Source organism: Macaca fascicularis, chromosome 8 (genome assembly GCF_037993035.2).
Source record: "Macaca fascicularis isolate 582-1 chromosome 8, T2T-MFA8v1.1".
Taxonomy (NCBI): Eukaryota; Metazoa; Chordata; class Mammalia; order Primates; family Cercopithecidae; genus Macaca; species Macaca fascicularis.
This window is the reverse complement of record NC_088382.1, coordinates 12,938,060-12,953,829: the sequence shown is the minus strand read 5'-3', so window position 1 is coordinate 12,953,829 and position 15,770 is coordinate 12,938,060. Positions and strand designations below refer to the sequence as shown.

Below are 15,770 nucleotides of genomic sequence, written 5' to 3'. Positions count from 1 at the left end.
TCTCAAAAAGATCATGCAAGAAGCTAATAGCATCAGAGGCCTCTGGTGTGGGTTGCTTGGTGCCAGTGACCGGGATGGGAGAAGATTTTACACTACGCATTCTTTTGTGCTTTGTTGCTGAACCATATCGGTGGGTTACCTATTAAAATACTTTTACACATTTTGAACCACTTGTTCTCATCCTTTAACTATTTTTCTTGTGACTTGATGGTATTTTTCCTTTTTTTTCTTTTGAACTTATTCCTTCTGTTTGATACTCTGAACATTTTAACCAACATCTTGCCATTTCCTACACCTACCACACCTGCTTTGACACCCCAGCCCCAGGTAACCACCATTTTAATCTCTCCTTCTATGAGTCCCACTGTTTTAGATCCCACATATAAGTGAGATTACGGGGTATTTGTCTTTCTGTGCCTGGCTTATTTCACATAGCATAATATCTTCCAGGTTCCTCCGTGTTGTCGCAAATGACAGGATGCTGATCTTTTTTTTTACAGTGACATTGAAGAATGCTTTTTTATCAGCCGGGCGCAGTGGCTCACGCCTGTAATCCCAGCACTTTGGGAGGCCGAGGCGGGCAGATCACGAGGTCAGGAGATTTGAGACCATCCAGGCTAACAGGATGAAACCCCGTCTCTACTAAAAATACAAAAAATTAGCCGGGCGAGGTGGCGGACGCCTGTAGTCCCAGCTACTCGGGAGGCTGAGGCAGGAGAATGGCGGGAACCCGGGAGGCGGAGCTTGCAGTGAGCCGAGATCGCGCCACTCACTCCAGCCTGGGCGACAGAGCGAGACTCCGTCTCAAATTAAAAAAAAAAAAAAAATTATCTAGATTTCTATGACATATGTTGCAGATCTTTTTACTTAGTTTGATTTTGGTCTTTTGACTTGAATTGTATGTCTGTCTACATTTTTGTCTTGTGGAACTTTTCCATTTTTATAGGGTCAAAGTTATCCGTCAATACAGTTAATCCTCACCAATTACAGCTTCCATATTTGCAGTTAATCTACCTGCTGAAATTTATTTGTAACCCCAATGTCAATACTACAGCACTGCATGGACATTATCAGACTTATATACTCACAGTGCAGCAAAATATTTGAGTCACCTGAGACCCACATACCCAACCTCCTTTTTTCAGCTCCCATACTGTAATCGTGTGTCCTTTCCATAATCTATTTAGGGCCACGATTTCTCCATTTGTACAGTTTTTACTGGTGATTTTGCTGTTTCAAAGAGCCTAAGCCTGGGGCTGAAATGCCGTCTAGTGTTCCTGAACATAAGAAGGCTGGGATGTCTCTGATGGACAAAATATATGTGTTAGATAAGCTTTGTTCAGGAAAGAGTTATAGTGTGTTGGCCATGAGCCTAATGTTTATGAAATAATGATACATAGTAATCAAGGTGTCTTTAAACAGAAGCACAAATGCAACAAGCTTACACATTGGTAAATTGATAAAAAAAGTTGTGACCCAAAGCTTACAGGAGCCTAATCCAATATTTCCCCTATGAGTAATGATTCAGTATTTGCCATTTCAATGCTTATGATACATATATGAAATGTAAGTACTGTGAATAATGGCAATGAACTGTATATTCTTTTATGATTTCTTTTTGTATGTGTATCACACATAGGCATTTTGCCTCTGAAAATATTTTAAATAACAATCTAGTTGTCATCTAGTCCTTTAATGAGCGCATTTCCTTATACTTAAATCTTTGCTTCATTTGGAATTTATTTTGATGTAAGGTGTGAGAAAGTAACTCTCTGATTGTATATGTCGTTATCCCAAAGCCATTTACCTAATAGTTCCTTTTCCCCACTGATTTTAAGATCCCGGTACGTGGCTTACTTACATTAACAGGTGGTAATAGATCCAAACTCACTGCACATTCTGAAACTAGATTTATTATTTTTTAAATTACATGGTAGAGATATTTTTCAAAGACTCCCAATTTCCATGTGACCTGCACCCCTTCCCCAGATTCCACATTACTCATACCATCTTCAGCAAGTCACAAGTTCCAGTATGTCTGTTTCTCTTACCAGTATTTAGAGTGAATATCAAACTAGACAGACTTTGCAACTACAGACTTAACGACTCATGGGTGCAGTCAGCATGCAATTGTTAGAATGCAGTTTTAGGTGGGCAGGCCTTGCATGAGATTCCAACCACAACTTAAGTCTTAGTCCTAGATCTACTAAGCTGTGGTTTACCAGTTCTTGATTTAGGAGGATGCTGAACCAATGTCCTCCAGACAAATAAGCTATTATGAAAATACTGTCTAATTAAAGATATGCTCCTATAATGAAACACCTACAGAATAATTAAGGGAAAGGACCCATGAGATTCATAAGGCATTACTGGACCTCTTGCATAATCTCACAATTCTATAGAAGGCATGTGAACCACTCAAAGTGAGCCACCAGCAGTGAACACATTTGGCAAATGTGAAGGTCTTTAAATTTACAATGGTCAGTTTCACAAGCCATCATTTCCATCCTAATTTATTCAATCAATGTTAGGTCCGTTTTGGTGGAGGATGTACACAAAGGCCCTGAAAAGTCACTGTCTAAATGTAAAGTTTGAGGCCAGACATGGTGGCTCATGCCTGTAATCCCAGCACTTTGGGAGGCCAAGACAGATAGATCACCTGAGGTCAGGAGTTCGAGACCAGCCTGCCCAACATGGCAAAACCCCGTTTCTACTAAAAATACAAAAAACAGCTGGGCATGGTGGTGGGCACCTGTAATCACAGCTATTGGGAGGCTGAGGCAGGAGAATCAGTTGAACCCAGGAGATGGAGTTTGCAGCAAGCTGAGATTGCACCACTGCACTCCAATCTGGCTGACAAGAGTGAAACTCCATCTCAAAAAAAAAAAAAAAACAGAGTTTGAGAAAGTTTTTTACTTGCTGCTGACTTGACTGTCTGAGTTTCTGCTGTAAAATGAATATTCTAGGTACTGGCATGCCAAGGGTACAATTTCAGGATTCTTATTAGAACAAAAATAAAAAATGAATCTGAAAAGCAAAGGCTCAATGGAAGATATTTCATGCTGCATGGCCCAACAGTGGGTTACCTATGTCTGCGATGATGCTGCCTGGCTTCTGTTCTTGGAGGAACTGGCGGACACGAGGCCACGCTTTGCTCTGCAGGTCACTGAAGTAAGGGGCTGTGCTCTCGTACACGTTGTGCACATGCTGCTTCTCCAGCTGGGCGGCTTCATGATCCATCCTGGGGAAAACAGGACCAACCCAAGGCATGCAGGTCAGCCTATGCACCATAGGTGACTGAAGGAGGATGCATATTTCCCAAACTTTGGAACCTACAACTGCAAAAGTCTTGCTGTTCACACACTTTCTTATAAGCTGCAAAGTACAATACCTTCACTGTAACCATCGTTGCCAAAAGACTAGCAAATGCACGGTTTTTACCTGCTATGTTAAGGAAAACAATGGTTTGAAAATGAGTTAATTATTATATAATAAGTTGCTGGACAAGATGAATTTTTTTTTTTTTTTTTGAAGTGGAGTCTTGTTCTGTCGCCCAGGTTGGAGTGCAGTGGCACGATCTCTGCTCACTGAAAGTTCCGCCTCCCAGGTTCAAGCCATTCTCCTGCCTCAGCCTCCAGAGTAGCTGGGGCTACAGGTGCCCGCCAACACACCCGGCTAATTTTTTGTATTTTTAGTAGAGACGGGGTTTCACCGTGTTAGCCAGGATGGTCTTGATCTTGACCTCGTGATCTGCCCGCCTCGGCCTCCCAAAGTGCTGGGATTACAGGCGTGAGCCACCGCGCCCGGCCAAGATGAATTCTTAATTTTAGAAGCATAACCAAAATTCTTACTAAACGGTTTACTTTGGATAACACCATTGTATCTGATGCTAAATAGATTTCAAAATTTCATAACAGGTAGCTCACCATTTCAACCCAATAACGAAGCCCTATTAATTCTACCTTTTTAGCGTTTGGGTTCCAGTCATGTCTCTATATCACTACTGCTTTTATTTTAGTATAGGTGCCCATTTCTTTACTGAATTACTTCAACAGCTGGCAAACAGTTATATTGCCCTTCAATTGCTTTTCCCAAGTTCAATTACGTCATAATTATTTTTGTAAAATATAGGACTGATTTTGTTGCTTCTCATTTATTTATTTTTAATTTTTGTGGGTACACAGTAGGTGTATATATTTATGGAGTACATGAGACGTTTTGATACAGGGATGCAAGGCTCAATAATCACATCAGGGAGAATGGGGTGTCCATCATCTCGAGCATTTATCCTTTGTGTTACAAACAATCCAATATACTTTTTTAGGCATTTAAAAATGTACAAATAAATTATTTTTTTACTATAGTCACCTTGTTGTGCTAGCAAATACTAGGTCTTACTCTATTTTTTGTACCCATTAACCGTCTCCACTTCTCTCCCACTCCCCACTACCCTTCGCAGCCTCTCGTAACCATCCTTCTACTCTCTATATCCATGAGTTCAATTATTTTAATTTCTAGCTCTCATAAATAAGTGGGAACTTACGAAGTCTGTCTTTCTGTGCCTGACTGATTTCAGCTAACATAATGACCTCCAGTTCCATCCATATTATTGCAAATGACAGGATTTTTTTTGTGTGTGTGTGGAGTCTCGCTCTGTCACCCAGGCTGGAGTGTAGTGGCATGATCTCAGCTCACTGCAACCTCCACCTCCCGGGTTCACACCATTCTCCTGCCTCAGCCTCCCAAGTAGCTGGTACTACAGGCGCATGTCACCATGCATGGCTAATTTTGTGTATTTTTAGTAGAGAAGGGATTTCACCGTGTTAGCCAGGTTGGTCTCCATCTCCTGACGTCGTGATCCGCCTGCCTCGGCCTCCCAAAGTGCTGGGATTACAGGCGTGAGCCACCACGCCTCGCCCAGATTTCTTTTTTTTTTTTTTTTTAAAGCTGAGAACTCCATTGTGTATAAGCATCACATTTTCTTTATCCATTCATCTGTTGATGGACAGTTAGGTTGCTTCCAAATCTTGGCTGTTGTGAATAGTGCTGTAATAAAACATGGGAGCATGGGTATCTCTTGGATATATTGATTTCCTTTCTTTTGGTTATATACCTAGGAGTGGGATTGCTGGATCGGAAGGTAGCTCTATTTTCGTTTTTTTGTAGAATCTCAAAACTGTTCTCCATAGTGGTTGTACTAATTTACATTCCCACTAATAGTGAATAAGGGTTCCCTTTTCTCCACATCCTCACCAGCATTTTTTATTGCCTGACTTTCAGAGAAAGCCCATTTTAATTGGGGTGAGATGATGTTTCATTGTAGTTTTGACTGGCATTTCTCTGATGATCAATGATGTTCAGCACTTTTTCATATACCTGTTTGCCATTTTTTATGTCTTCTTTTGTGAAATTGTCTATTCAGATATTTTGTCCTTTTTGTTTTTTATTTTATTTTATTTTATTGAGATGGAGTCTCACTCTATCACCCAGGCTGGAGTGCAGTGGCGCAATCTCAGCTCACTGTAACCTCTGTGGCCAGTTCCCCAGGCCATGAGCAGGTCTAGAGGTGCTGTCTGGGAGCCAGGGACTGGAGTCAAAAACCTTAGAAGTCTACTTGGTGTTCTATTGTACTGTGGCTGAGCTGGCACTCCAGCCACGAGATGCAGCCCTTCCCACTCTTCCCTCCCCTTTCCAAAGACCCCTTCCCCACTGTGGCCAAGCTGGTACCTAAGGTGCAAGGCAAAGTCCCCTTTCCTTGTCCCTCCACTTCTCTTAAGCAGGAGTCTTGCCCCACAGCCACCACAGCTGGGAATGTGCTGAGTCTCATCTAGAGCCAGCAAGGCTCAGAGTCTCACCCAGGTCCACAGAGTACTACTTGGCTATCATTGCTGGTTATGCAGGGCCCAAGGGCTCTTTAGTCAGAAGGTGATGGGTCCTGCCAGGACTAGCTCCTTCCCTTCAAGGCAGCAGGTTGCCTTCTGGCCCAGGGAGTGTCTAGAAATGTCATCTGGGAGGGAGAGCCTGGAAAGAGGGCCTCAGGACTCTGGTGGGCCCTATCTTACTGTAGCTGAGCTGGTATCCAAGATACCAGACAAACTCCTCTTTACTCTTCCCTCTCCTCTCCTCAAGCAGAAGGAAGGGCTCTCTTTTGGAGCCAGGAGCTGTGCAGCCTGGGTAGCGGGAGGGGTTGGTGCAAGCACTCTCTTAGCAGCCCTTGCTGGTGTCTCCATAGGTGGCCTTCCCTCCTCCCCACCTAGTCCACTGGCTCTGAGGCCAGTTCAGCAGGAGGACTCACCTAGGAGCCGTGGCCTAGACTGCCTTTCGAGTTTATTTAGTATCCCAGAGCCCTTTAGCCTACAGTGGTGAGGCCTGCAGGAACTCAAGTTCAGACTGCTGGGATCTGCAATTCCCCTCTGGCTAGGGCTGGTTTAAATGCTCCCTCTGTGGGCAGGTGTCAGCTGAGTTCAGCCCCATGGTTTTGCCTTCTACTGTGACAGGGCAGCACTGAGTTCGATACAGTGTTTCACAAACGCAGTGCTCTCCCTCCCGTAAGCGCAGATTCTCTCTCCATGCCACATGGCTGCTGCCAGGGGGTTGGAGGAGGGATGGCATGACCAATTCAAGACCATCTTTCTCACCCTCTTCAGTGCTTCCTTTAGTGATATGAAGTCAAAACCAGGCACTGTGAGTGCTCTCCTGATTTTTGGTTCTCATGTAGGTGCTTTTTTGTGTGTAGATAGGTGTTAACTTTGGTCCTTGTCGGGAGGGTGGCGGAGGGAGGACACACCATCAGTGGAGCCTTCCATTTGGCCATCTTACTCCACGCCACTCCCCTCAATTCTTACCTTCGACTTCTTCAGAGGCATTTTATAGCTTGTCCCATTGGATTCAGCTGGCTTAGGCGGGCACATAAGGCTCTTTCTGATCTAGCCTCACCAGACCTCTTAAGGGTCATTTCTCACCATCTTTCCTCAGCATTAGCCTTAATACCCAATGACCCATTGTTTCTCAGCGGTGACACGTTCCTTCTCATCCAGGGGCCTGAACAGATGCTATGCTTTACCTGGCTAAATTCTAGTCACTCTTGGAAAAGGCATCGCCTCCTCTAGGAAGGCTTTCCTGACCTTCCAGGCAGGATAAGGGCAACAGGGAAGGAGTAAGAAAAGCATGAGAGCAGGTCCCATTTTGGGCTTAACTCTGTAATTACTCTATTCTATTTTGGCATGTGAGTGAGTGCTAGCCCAGGGAAGTGGCCAGGGGCCCAGGTTGTGGCTTTTACCAATCAGTAGGAAAGTATTTTCAATCATTTAATAACCCATTTGGCCCTACTGATGGCTATCAGCTATTGCATCCCATGCATACCTCTATAGGGATCACAGAGTCCTGTAATCGTTGAATTCAGATAAGATATTTTTCTCTGGCAGAATCCGCTGGAAGACTCTGGAGAACAAAGACTTGTCCTATTTAATACTGAGTTCCCAGCACTTAGGACGCAGCAGACCCTCAGCAAATGATCAAATAAACACACATCACGGGAATGGAATCTGGCTCTGAGTACAGAGGGTAGTACTGGCTTTGGTTAGCAGAGGGACTGATCACTCTGAGGAGCTGGGGAAGGGAGGGGACCCGACACCTGCAAAGTAGGCAGATGGGAGTGTAACTAGAGAGAAGGTACCGTCCCTGGACAGCCTCTGTCCCCACACCTCTACCCCTGTCCTGGGAAGTGGGAAGTACTTGGGTAAGATGGTGTCTGCCAAGTTACTTCCCTGTATGGAGAGAGACTTTCAGACTATGCGAATACTGTTTCTTATTTGCTCACCCGCCAGTTTTAGCATCTACCAATGATTCTTGCCCTAATTATTACTACAAGTATCAACAAATGATGATAATATAATTCCATCATTCCTTCTGTTTCAAGGAAGAGCTATTCAGGATTTACTCTTAAAATGTAATAGGTTGTCTTTAATCAGTATGAACCAACCCACAGCCCCTGCAAAAAATTCTAGCAAACTCCTGAATATAAATCTAATTTGTGAGGTCTGACAAAACTTCCACCCAAATTGAAACAGCTTATGTTGCACCTTCAACTGAAATTTACAAAGTAAACATATGGCTGGCTAGAACTGCCCACACAAGAGAAAAACAGAAACACTATGTGCTTTTCATTTAAATCAAAATCTCAGTAGATTTTAGTCTATTTACATTTCCCCTTCCTCAAGGAATCAATCAAGCAATACAATTTAGAGAACACTAGAACAAGTAAGTTTTTCTTTACTGCACTTGCAAATGTTAAGTGGTAACCAACATAAACTGGATTCCTTGCACTATGCAGTTTACAAAATGACTCCAATTTCAAGCTCAGAATTTGCAGTATCTGAACAGCACCCCCTGAGATCTTGCCCTGAGTTTTCTATGGCCTCTGCTATCATCAGGTAACCTAAGAGTTATTTTTAAGTGTATAAGCAATATGAATCTATTTTGTTTTTCTGATGCTTTCCAGTTAACTTTATAAACACTGCAGATTTAAATTTTAAACGTTGTGGATTTAAATTTCCTACACTATTTTCCACATGAATTTTATGTATATAAACAAATTCCTTGAGTTTGAAAGTGTGACTAAGCTAGTACTAAAACAGGAGCACAGGATTCCAGATGAAGCGAGGGATAAAGGGTTTGGATTAGCCAGGATTCCTAATCTGTGTGCTGTCAAATTGCAGACTCATAAAATAATCCACATAAAAAGTCAGTATTTAAAGCCTCACATTGTGTCCCTCCTTTGAGATTCAAAATGCACCCCAGCATACTACAAGTTTTGAAAAATCTTTTCTCAGAATTACTGGGTCTAACATACTCTTTCTGTCTTTAAACACCTTCTGTGTTTTTAGGAAATAATATGCGAAAGACACTTTGGAAATGCTAATTTAATGTTTTGCAATTTAAGAATGTCCCCCAAACAAAGGAAGCATTTTTCCTGAGCATTCTTTTTCATTCATGTAGTTTTAGTGAAGTATGTTATCTACAAATCATAACTTCTAAGATGGTTTATAAAATGACTGAAAGTATGAGACGGTAAACATTTTAACTAGAAAGTCAGAAGGATGCACATCAGAGTTGCTCATTGCTGTCGATCCAAGAGAAACTGCTTCTGAGCCTGTGCCTCCTCTTTCCAGGGATCCCCGCCTCACTGAGTGGACCCAGGTTGAAAACCAGACCTACAGGGAACCAGTCCATGGGTGAGACTGACCCAGTCTTGAGAATTTGAACTAAAAGGCCTGAACAGTCAAATGACCGCAAGTGGTTGGTTGTGATCACTTGGAGTCTGTGTTAGGGAGTCCGTTTTTAGCCATGCACATATGGATGAACCAAAAGAATATTTTTCTGCAAAATAAATGTAGCTGTAGGCAACAAAAAAACACGATGAGAATTTGGGATGCTTCATAACATGGCGGGGGGAAAGGCAGAAGGACTGGGGAAGTCTAGTAGACGATATTCTAGTTCTAGTCCCTATGTAGGCTCTGGACAGGGTCTCAGGGTCATTCAACTCGCAAGAAACCTGTTCATTTTAGAGTACCACCCTTGCATCCTGAGGTACCACATTTCCTAACTTTGAATCTCAAATGGATACCCTGTTCTAGCCCTAAAATATTCTTCACTTGAACTCATTTCTGTTTCTACAACCACACCTTTCCAAAGGCAGGCAAACTGCTTTTTTTATTAACATTTTGAAATGATTATTTTACACTTTAAATAACTAGTGTGCAGTGATGCTGACACACAGTGTTGTAATATCTTACCTTTATTGCTACTTTTCAAGCAACCTGTAAAGCTTACAATGTAACCTTAAATCAAACCCCCAAAATTGAATGCTAATGATCAAAAGAAATCATAAATATGATGACAAAAACACAAATGAAACTGAGTAGACAAAGATACAACTAACTTTGCCAGGGGGAAGCTGATGTAGGCACAGAAGAGCAGACCCCTCAAACATTGAATCATCTTTGTTCCTTCCCTTGCCCCACAAACTCTGCCTATTTCTAGCATTTATTCCTTGGAGGATGGAAGAGAGGAGAGAAAGTGACAGAAAGCTAACAGGAGAGTGAGTGGCCTGGCATGTTTCCCAAGGCTAGAAAAACAAAGAGAAGGACATTGGCAATTCCTGCTTCTAGCAACAGGGTTCTATTGAGAAGTCACAAATGTTTAGTTTTCCTGCCCTGGGCATGTGATTAGGCTAACATTTTTCTACCTACTTGAATTCAGGTAAACCCTATGTGACTTGCTATAGCATAAATGTGATCCCAGTGTGTTGCTTGCCAAGTTCCCTATCCCTTGTCTCTGCAAGGAAAGGTTCCTTGTCCTGGAGGCATCAGCCTAGGTCCCTCAGAACTCTTGAGGGAGAGACATCATGGGTATTCTAACCCCACCTACCAAAAGGAATAAACAGCTCAGTTCATCATATGAACTGCAAAATATCTAGATCATGAAAAAGTAAAAAGTATACATCAATTTTTATTAGATGACAACTTGTTACCATATAAGTTCTCCCTTTTTTCTTCATAAAGATTAAAAGTTTTCTTTCTCATAGATATATATTATTAAAAAATTGAGAGAAAACTGGATACAGTTTTAAATCCTACTTTTTTGAACTTAATATTGTGAACCAAGTGGCAACTTCTACCTACAGTCTTCTCTACCTTCTCAAAGAAACATAATCTCCACAATCATAATTCCACAGCACTTGAAATATATCGCGTGCTGTAAAGTATTATAATGGCTTAAGTATTTCTACTAGATTCTGAACTTCTAAAGAAGAAACAAGATTTCATACACATCTTTGGTTAGCCCGTAGTATCTAGCACTGGGCCTAAATGTAATAGGTCTAAATACGTTTAGTGAATACATGAATGATGGAACTCTAGCCAATTAAACAATTATTTCTTTTACATTTTTAAATCATATTAACAGTTTTATTTAGGTATAACTGACATATAACAAACTGCATATATTTAAAGAATATAATTTGATGTTTTTACACACACATGTGTGTGTATGTGTGTATGTATCTGTGAAACCATCAAGATACTCAAGATAATGAACATATCCTTCCCACAATAAATCAACCCTCCCATCTTCCCCTACCCTGAACAATCTTTCTTTTTCTTTCCCTATTTTTTTTTTTCTTTGAGACAGAGTCTTGCTCTGTCACCCAGGCTGGAGTGTAGTGGAGCAATCTTGGCTCACTGCAACCTCCACCTCCCAGGTTCAAGAGATTCTCCTGCCTCAGCCTCCTGAGTAGCTGGGATTACAGGCACATGCCACCACGTCCAGCTAATTTTTGTATTTTTGTATAGACGGAGTTTTACCATGTTGGTCAGGCTGGTCTTGAACACCTGAACTTGTGATCCACCCACCTTAGCCTCCCAAAGCGCCAGGATTACAGGCGTGAGCCACTGCACTCAGCCTCTGAACAATCTTTCTTAATGTCATGTTTCTAGGCAAAGAAATAGGGATAGAGAGGTGGACACTGACATATATATCCAACGACAACAATTTCAAAGGCAACTTTGAGCATTTGATGTGTCGACAAATAAAAATAAAAAGGTTTCCCAAGTTTTTCCAGTTCCTTAATGATCACTGGAAAGCTACAAATATATTCGCACCCAGATGCAAATAGTAAAAATATTCCGAGGAACTGAAAAGGCTTCCAGGGAAAAGGTTTTTCGATTGTCTCATCAAGGAGATGAGACTCTGTACTTGAGCCACAGAAATCTAGTGAACTCTGAGAAGGCTTTGTCCCCAAGAGTGGCTCCTTGTCCCCAGGGAGGAGGTGCTATGACTGAATGTCCTCAAGATGGTGCTTATTACACCCGCTCCTCCTAAGACGTTAGCACAGAGACCGAGGTGATAGGCTATAAGCACTTAGCCCTGTCATCAGAAAGGATTTCTCATTCGTTTGTGACGGGAACTTCCATTACCTCTATCTTGAGTTTCTTTCTGTACCACACTCTTCCCTGCAGTGAGTCCTCTATGTTTGAGCTCAATGGAAAACACACGTGGCTTTAAAACAGTTCTGTCTCCAAATACTGACATACGGTTATGAATTAAAACCTCTTGCTATCATATAGAACAATAAAGCTTTTAGAGGAAAATGCGGAACGTCTTCATGACCTTGGAGTAAGTTAAAATTTCTTACAAAGGGTCATATAAAGTGCTAACCATAAAAGGAAAAATAAAGTAGACGATATTAAAATGAACACACCATGAAGAGAGGGAAAATTCAACCCCCAGAGTGTGAAGAGGTATTCATAGTACATACAGCTGACAGTAGAGTAGTATCCAGAATATAAACAATTCCTTACAAATAAAAAAGCGATAGACAGACAACACAACCGACAAATGGGCAAGAGACTTTAACAGACACTTCACAATGGGCAGGAGATGCGCAGGAAACACACACAAAGGGGCTTAACTTCACTAGTATCAGGGAACTGCAAATTTAACCCACGATGGGATCCCACCACCTATACAAAAGAATGGCTGAAATGAAAAACACAAGGAATATCAAGCGTTGGTGAAATATGGAATTGGTGAATTCTAATACACTGCTGGAAGAAATGTGAGTTGTTTCAATCTGTTTGGAAAACTGCCTGGCAGTAACAACTAAAGCTAAACATATGCATATCCTATGGCCCAGCAACCCCACTCTTAAAGGTATATACATATATCCAAAAGATATGGACACCTATATTCACCTAAAGACATATGCTAGAATATCCAAAGAAGCACTCTTCAAAGTAGCCCAAATCTGGAAACTGCATATGTGCCCATCATCAGTGAAATGATCAAATAAATTGTGGTATATTCATAGAATGAAATGCTACCAGAGTTAAAATAATGAAAGTTTTCAACCATATGCAACAATATGGATCAATCTCTATATCTGTTCATTTTGTACTGCTGTAAAGGAATACCTGAGGCTCGGTAATTTATAAGGACAAGCGGTTTAGTTGGTTCACGGTTCTGCGGGCTGTACAAGCATGGCACCAGCACGTGTTTGGATCCTGGTGAGGCCTCAGGAAGCTGTTACTGATGGTGGAAGGTGACTGAGGAGCACGTGTGTCACAAGGTCAGAGAGGGAGCAAGAGAGAGGGGAGGAGATGCCAGGCTCCTTTAAACAACCAGCTCTCATGTGAACCGATAGAGCATTAACTCACTCATTACCACAAGGAGGACACCAAGCCATTCGTGAGGGATCCATCCCCATAACCCAAACACCTCCCAACGGTCCCCACCTCCAACATTGGGGGTCACATTTTAACATGAGATTTGGAGGGGACAAATATCCAAACGATAAAAATTCCATAAATATCATATTAAAAGGGAAGTCCACAAAAGAATACACACTGTAGGATTCCATTTATGGAAAGTACAAAAACATGAGCCAATAGATAGATCAGAGAAAATAAAATAAAATAAAGTACAAAAACATGTAATCCCAGCACTTTGGGAGGTCGAGGCGGGCAGATCATGAGGTTAGGGGATTGAGACGATCCTGGCTAACACAGTGAAACCCCGTGTCTACTAAAAATACAAAAAATTAGCCGGGCGTGGTGGAAGGCACCTGTAATCCCAGCTACTCAGGAGGCTGAGGCAGGAGAACGGTGTGAACCCGGGAGGCGTAGCTTGCAGCGAGCCGAGATCACGCCACTGCACTCCAGCCTGGGCAGACTGGAGACTCCATCTCAAAAAGACAAAAAAAAAAAAAAAAAGTGCAAAAACAGATAAAACAAATGTGGGCCATTAGAAGTGGGATAGAGGCTGCCTGGGGTAGCACCTGGCGGGGAGCACTGGGGGTCGGAAGGTGGTTCTGGGGTGCTGGTAATGTTTCTTGATGTGGGCTCTGGTTACATGAGGGTGCTTAGGTTATGAAAGATTCATTCATTTATTTGTACATTTATGATATATGTACTTTGGTCCATGTATATTTCTATTAAAACTGCCTTTTGCTTTCAGGCAATTGCCTTTATTTTAAACCATGTTAGAACTTGAAACTGAGCAGAGTATCCTCTCTCATCCATGTTCTGCCATTCCCCTGAGAGATGAATGCCATCCAGTCAGTGCCTTCCGGGCAGCTAGAAACTGGAGATCACTGGGTTCAGAGATGAGGTGAAATGTCAAAGCAGTATCCCCATTCAATAAGATTATGTCATAGTATATACAGAAACTGCTGAGAGAGTTTTAGCTCAGAAGAAATCTAACTGAAGAAATAAGTGACTTAAATGAGGTAATGTCCAATGCCAGATTATCCAGTAACCAGCGAAGAATAGAGTCCATTTGCTCTCAATAAAGAAGTTGTTTCAGTTAGGGCAGCAGGTAAGTGACTCATCAGGATGATGAGAGGAAGGAAATTCATTCTACCTACCTTATATTTGTGATCTTATTACACATTGAAGAGCTTTACTCAATAACTCAAAGTGAAATTAAGGATGAATTGTGCCAGCCACAGCTTCCAAGTAGCACAACTATAATAATATATGAGGATTACTGATCTCAATAAATAGATGGGAACATAAAACTGTGTAGAGGTCCAGCAAGGAGGCTACATGATCCTCCGCTTGTAGCAGCAGGTGGTTGCTATTGCTACTTACCTTCATTCTCTAATTACCTTGCTGTTTCATTGTTACTGTTACTCGTTAAGACAATTCTCAGTTACTTCAGTACCTTATGAAGAATGTATGGACAAACTAGAGTGTCCTCATTTATTACTCCCATGTGGATCATCTGTAATATTCAGTCTACTGTTTATGTGGCTCTTTATATGTGCAGTTATTGGAAAAATCTGCTGAGCTTTTTATTCTGCAGAGAATAAAATCTTTCTGAAGGATGTTATAGTGTTTATAAGCCTTAAAACCTAAGACAACAATGACTTGGGGCCTAATTGATATCTGGATGGTGAATCTCCCGAAACACACACAACTAACAGAAGAATCAGTGTTCCCTCCAAAAAAACCAAACCTAGAACAAAAACAACACAAAGAAGACAAAAATATGTATCAATGAAGTTTTTTTTAATAAAAATCAAGAAAAGAATCAAGATAGAATGACAAGGAAAAGAAGAAAGAAACCAGGGGAAGTAAAAGGAGAAGAAACGGGGGAATGAATATATGTACTGAATGATTATCATGTGGTTCATATATGTTAGCACAAAGAAAGCCAGAAACGGGGAGTAAGAAAAGCAGACGAAGAGCTAAGAGCTATGACTTAATGTGTATAAAGAATAAAGAGTAGAAAAGGTAAAAATATATAATTTTGTATATATTTGTTTATATCTACTCCAATTAGCATTCAAACTAGATTTATATAATCAAATATCAATTGCTCGTATAACTTTTTACGCATGTATCACTAATGGAAATTAGATTTTGACGACTTCTAACTGCAACTGAAACTTGCTTGAACCTTTGTGTTAAGAAACTAAAATCCAAAATAATGCCAAAGGTTAAAAATTCTTGCTCTAGAAAGTCTAGAGTTGTATTGCTTTGAAGTTTAATATATTATGTTCATTTCCAGAATAATAGGAAATTATTAAAAAGGGAAATTTTCAGTGAGCCCTATGTGTGTGTAAGCTGACACATCTTCAAATGAATGCTTGAGAGGTCGGGAACTGCGCCTTGGAACTCAGCCTAGAAGAGTGGGCAAGATTTGAAAATTTTTGTTTCAGCCAGGCGCGGTGGCTCATGCCTGTAATCCCAGCATTTTGGGAGGCCAAG

The 15,770-nt window shown here is 41.4% G+C and overlaps 1 protein-coding gene across 4 annotated transcripts in view; it reads right to left on the bottom strand.

Annotated features, from left to right (window-relative positions):
* TRMT9B (tRNA methyltransferase 9B (putative)) overlaps positions 1-15,770 on the bottom strand; it is a 78,809-nt gene that overhangs the window by 13,277 nt on the left and 49,762 nt on the right. For 3 of the 4 annotated variants that reach the window (XM_045397890.3, XM_045397889.3, XM_015454459.4), the window contains one exon: positions 3,087-3,241. The exons of the other annotated variant lie outside the window; for it this stretch is intronic. In XM_045397890.3, coding sequence (XP_045253825.2) covers positions 3,087-3,240 — 154 coding nt within the window. In that variant the 5' untranslated portion in view covers position 3,241. The remainder of the gene's footprint in view (positions 1-3,086; positions 3,242-15,770) is intronic. 4 annotated transcript variants of the gene reach the window in all.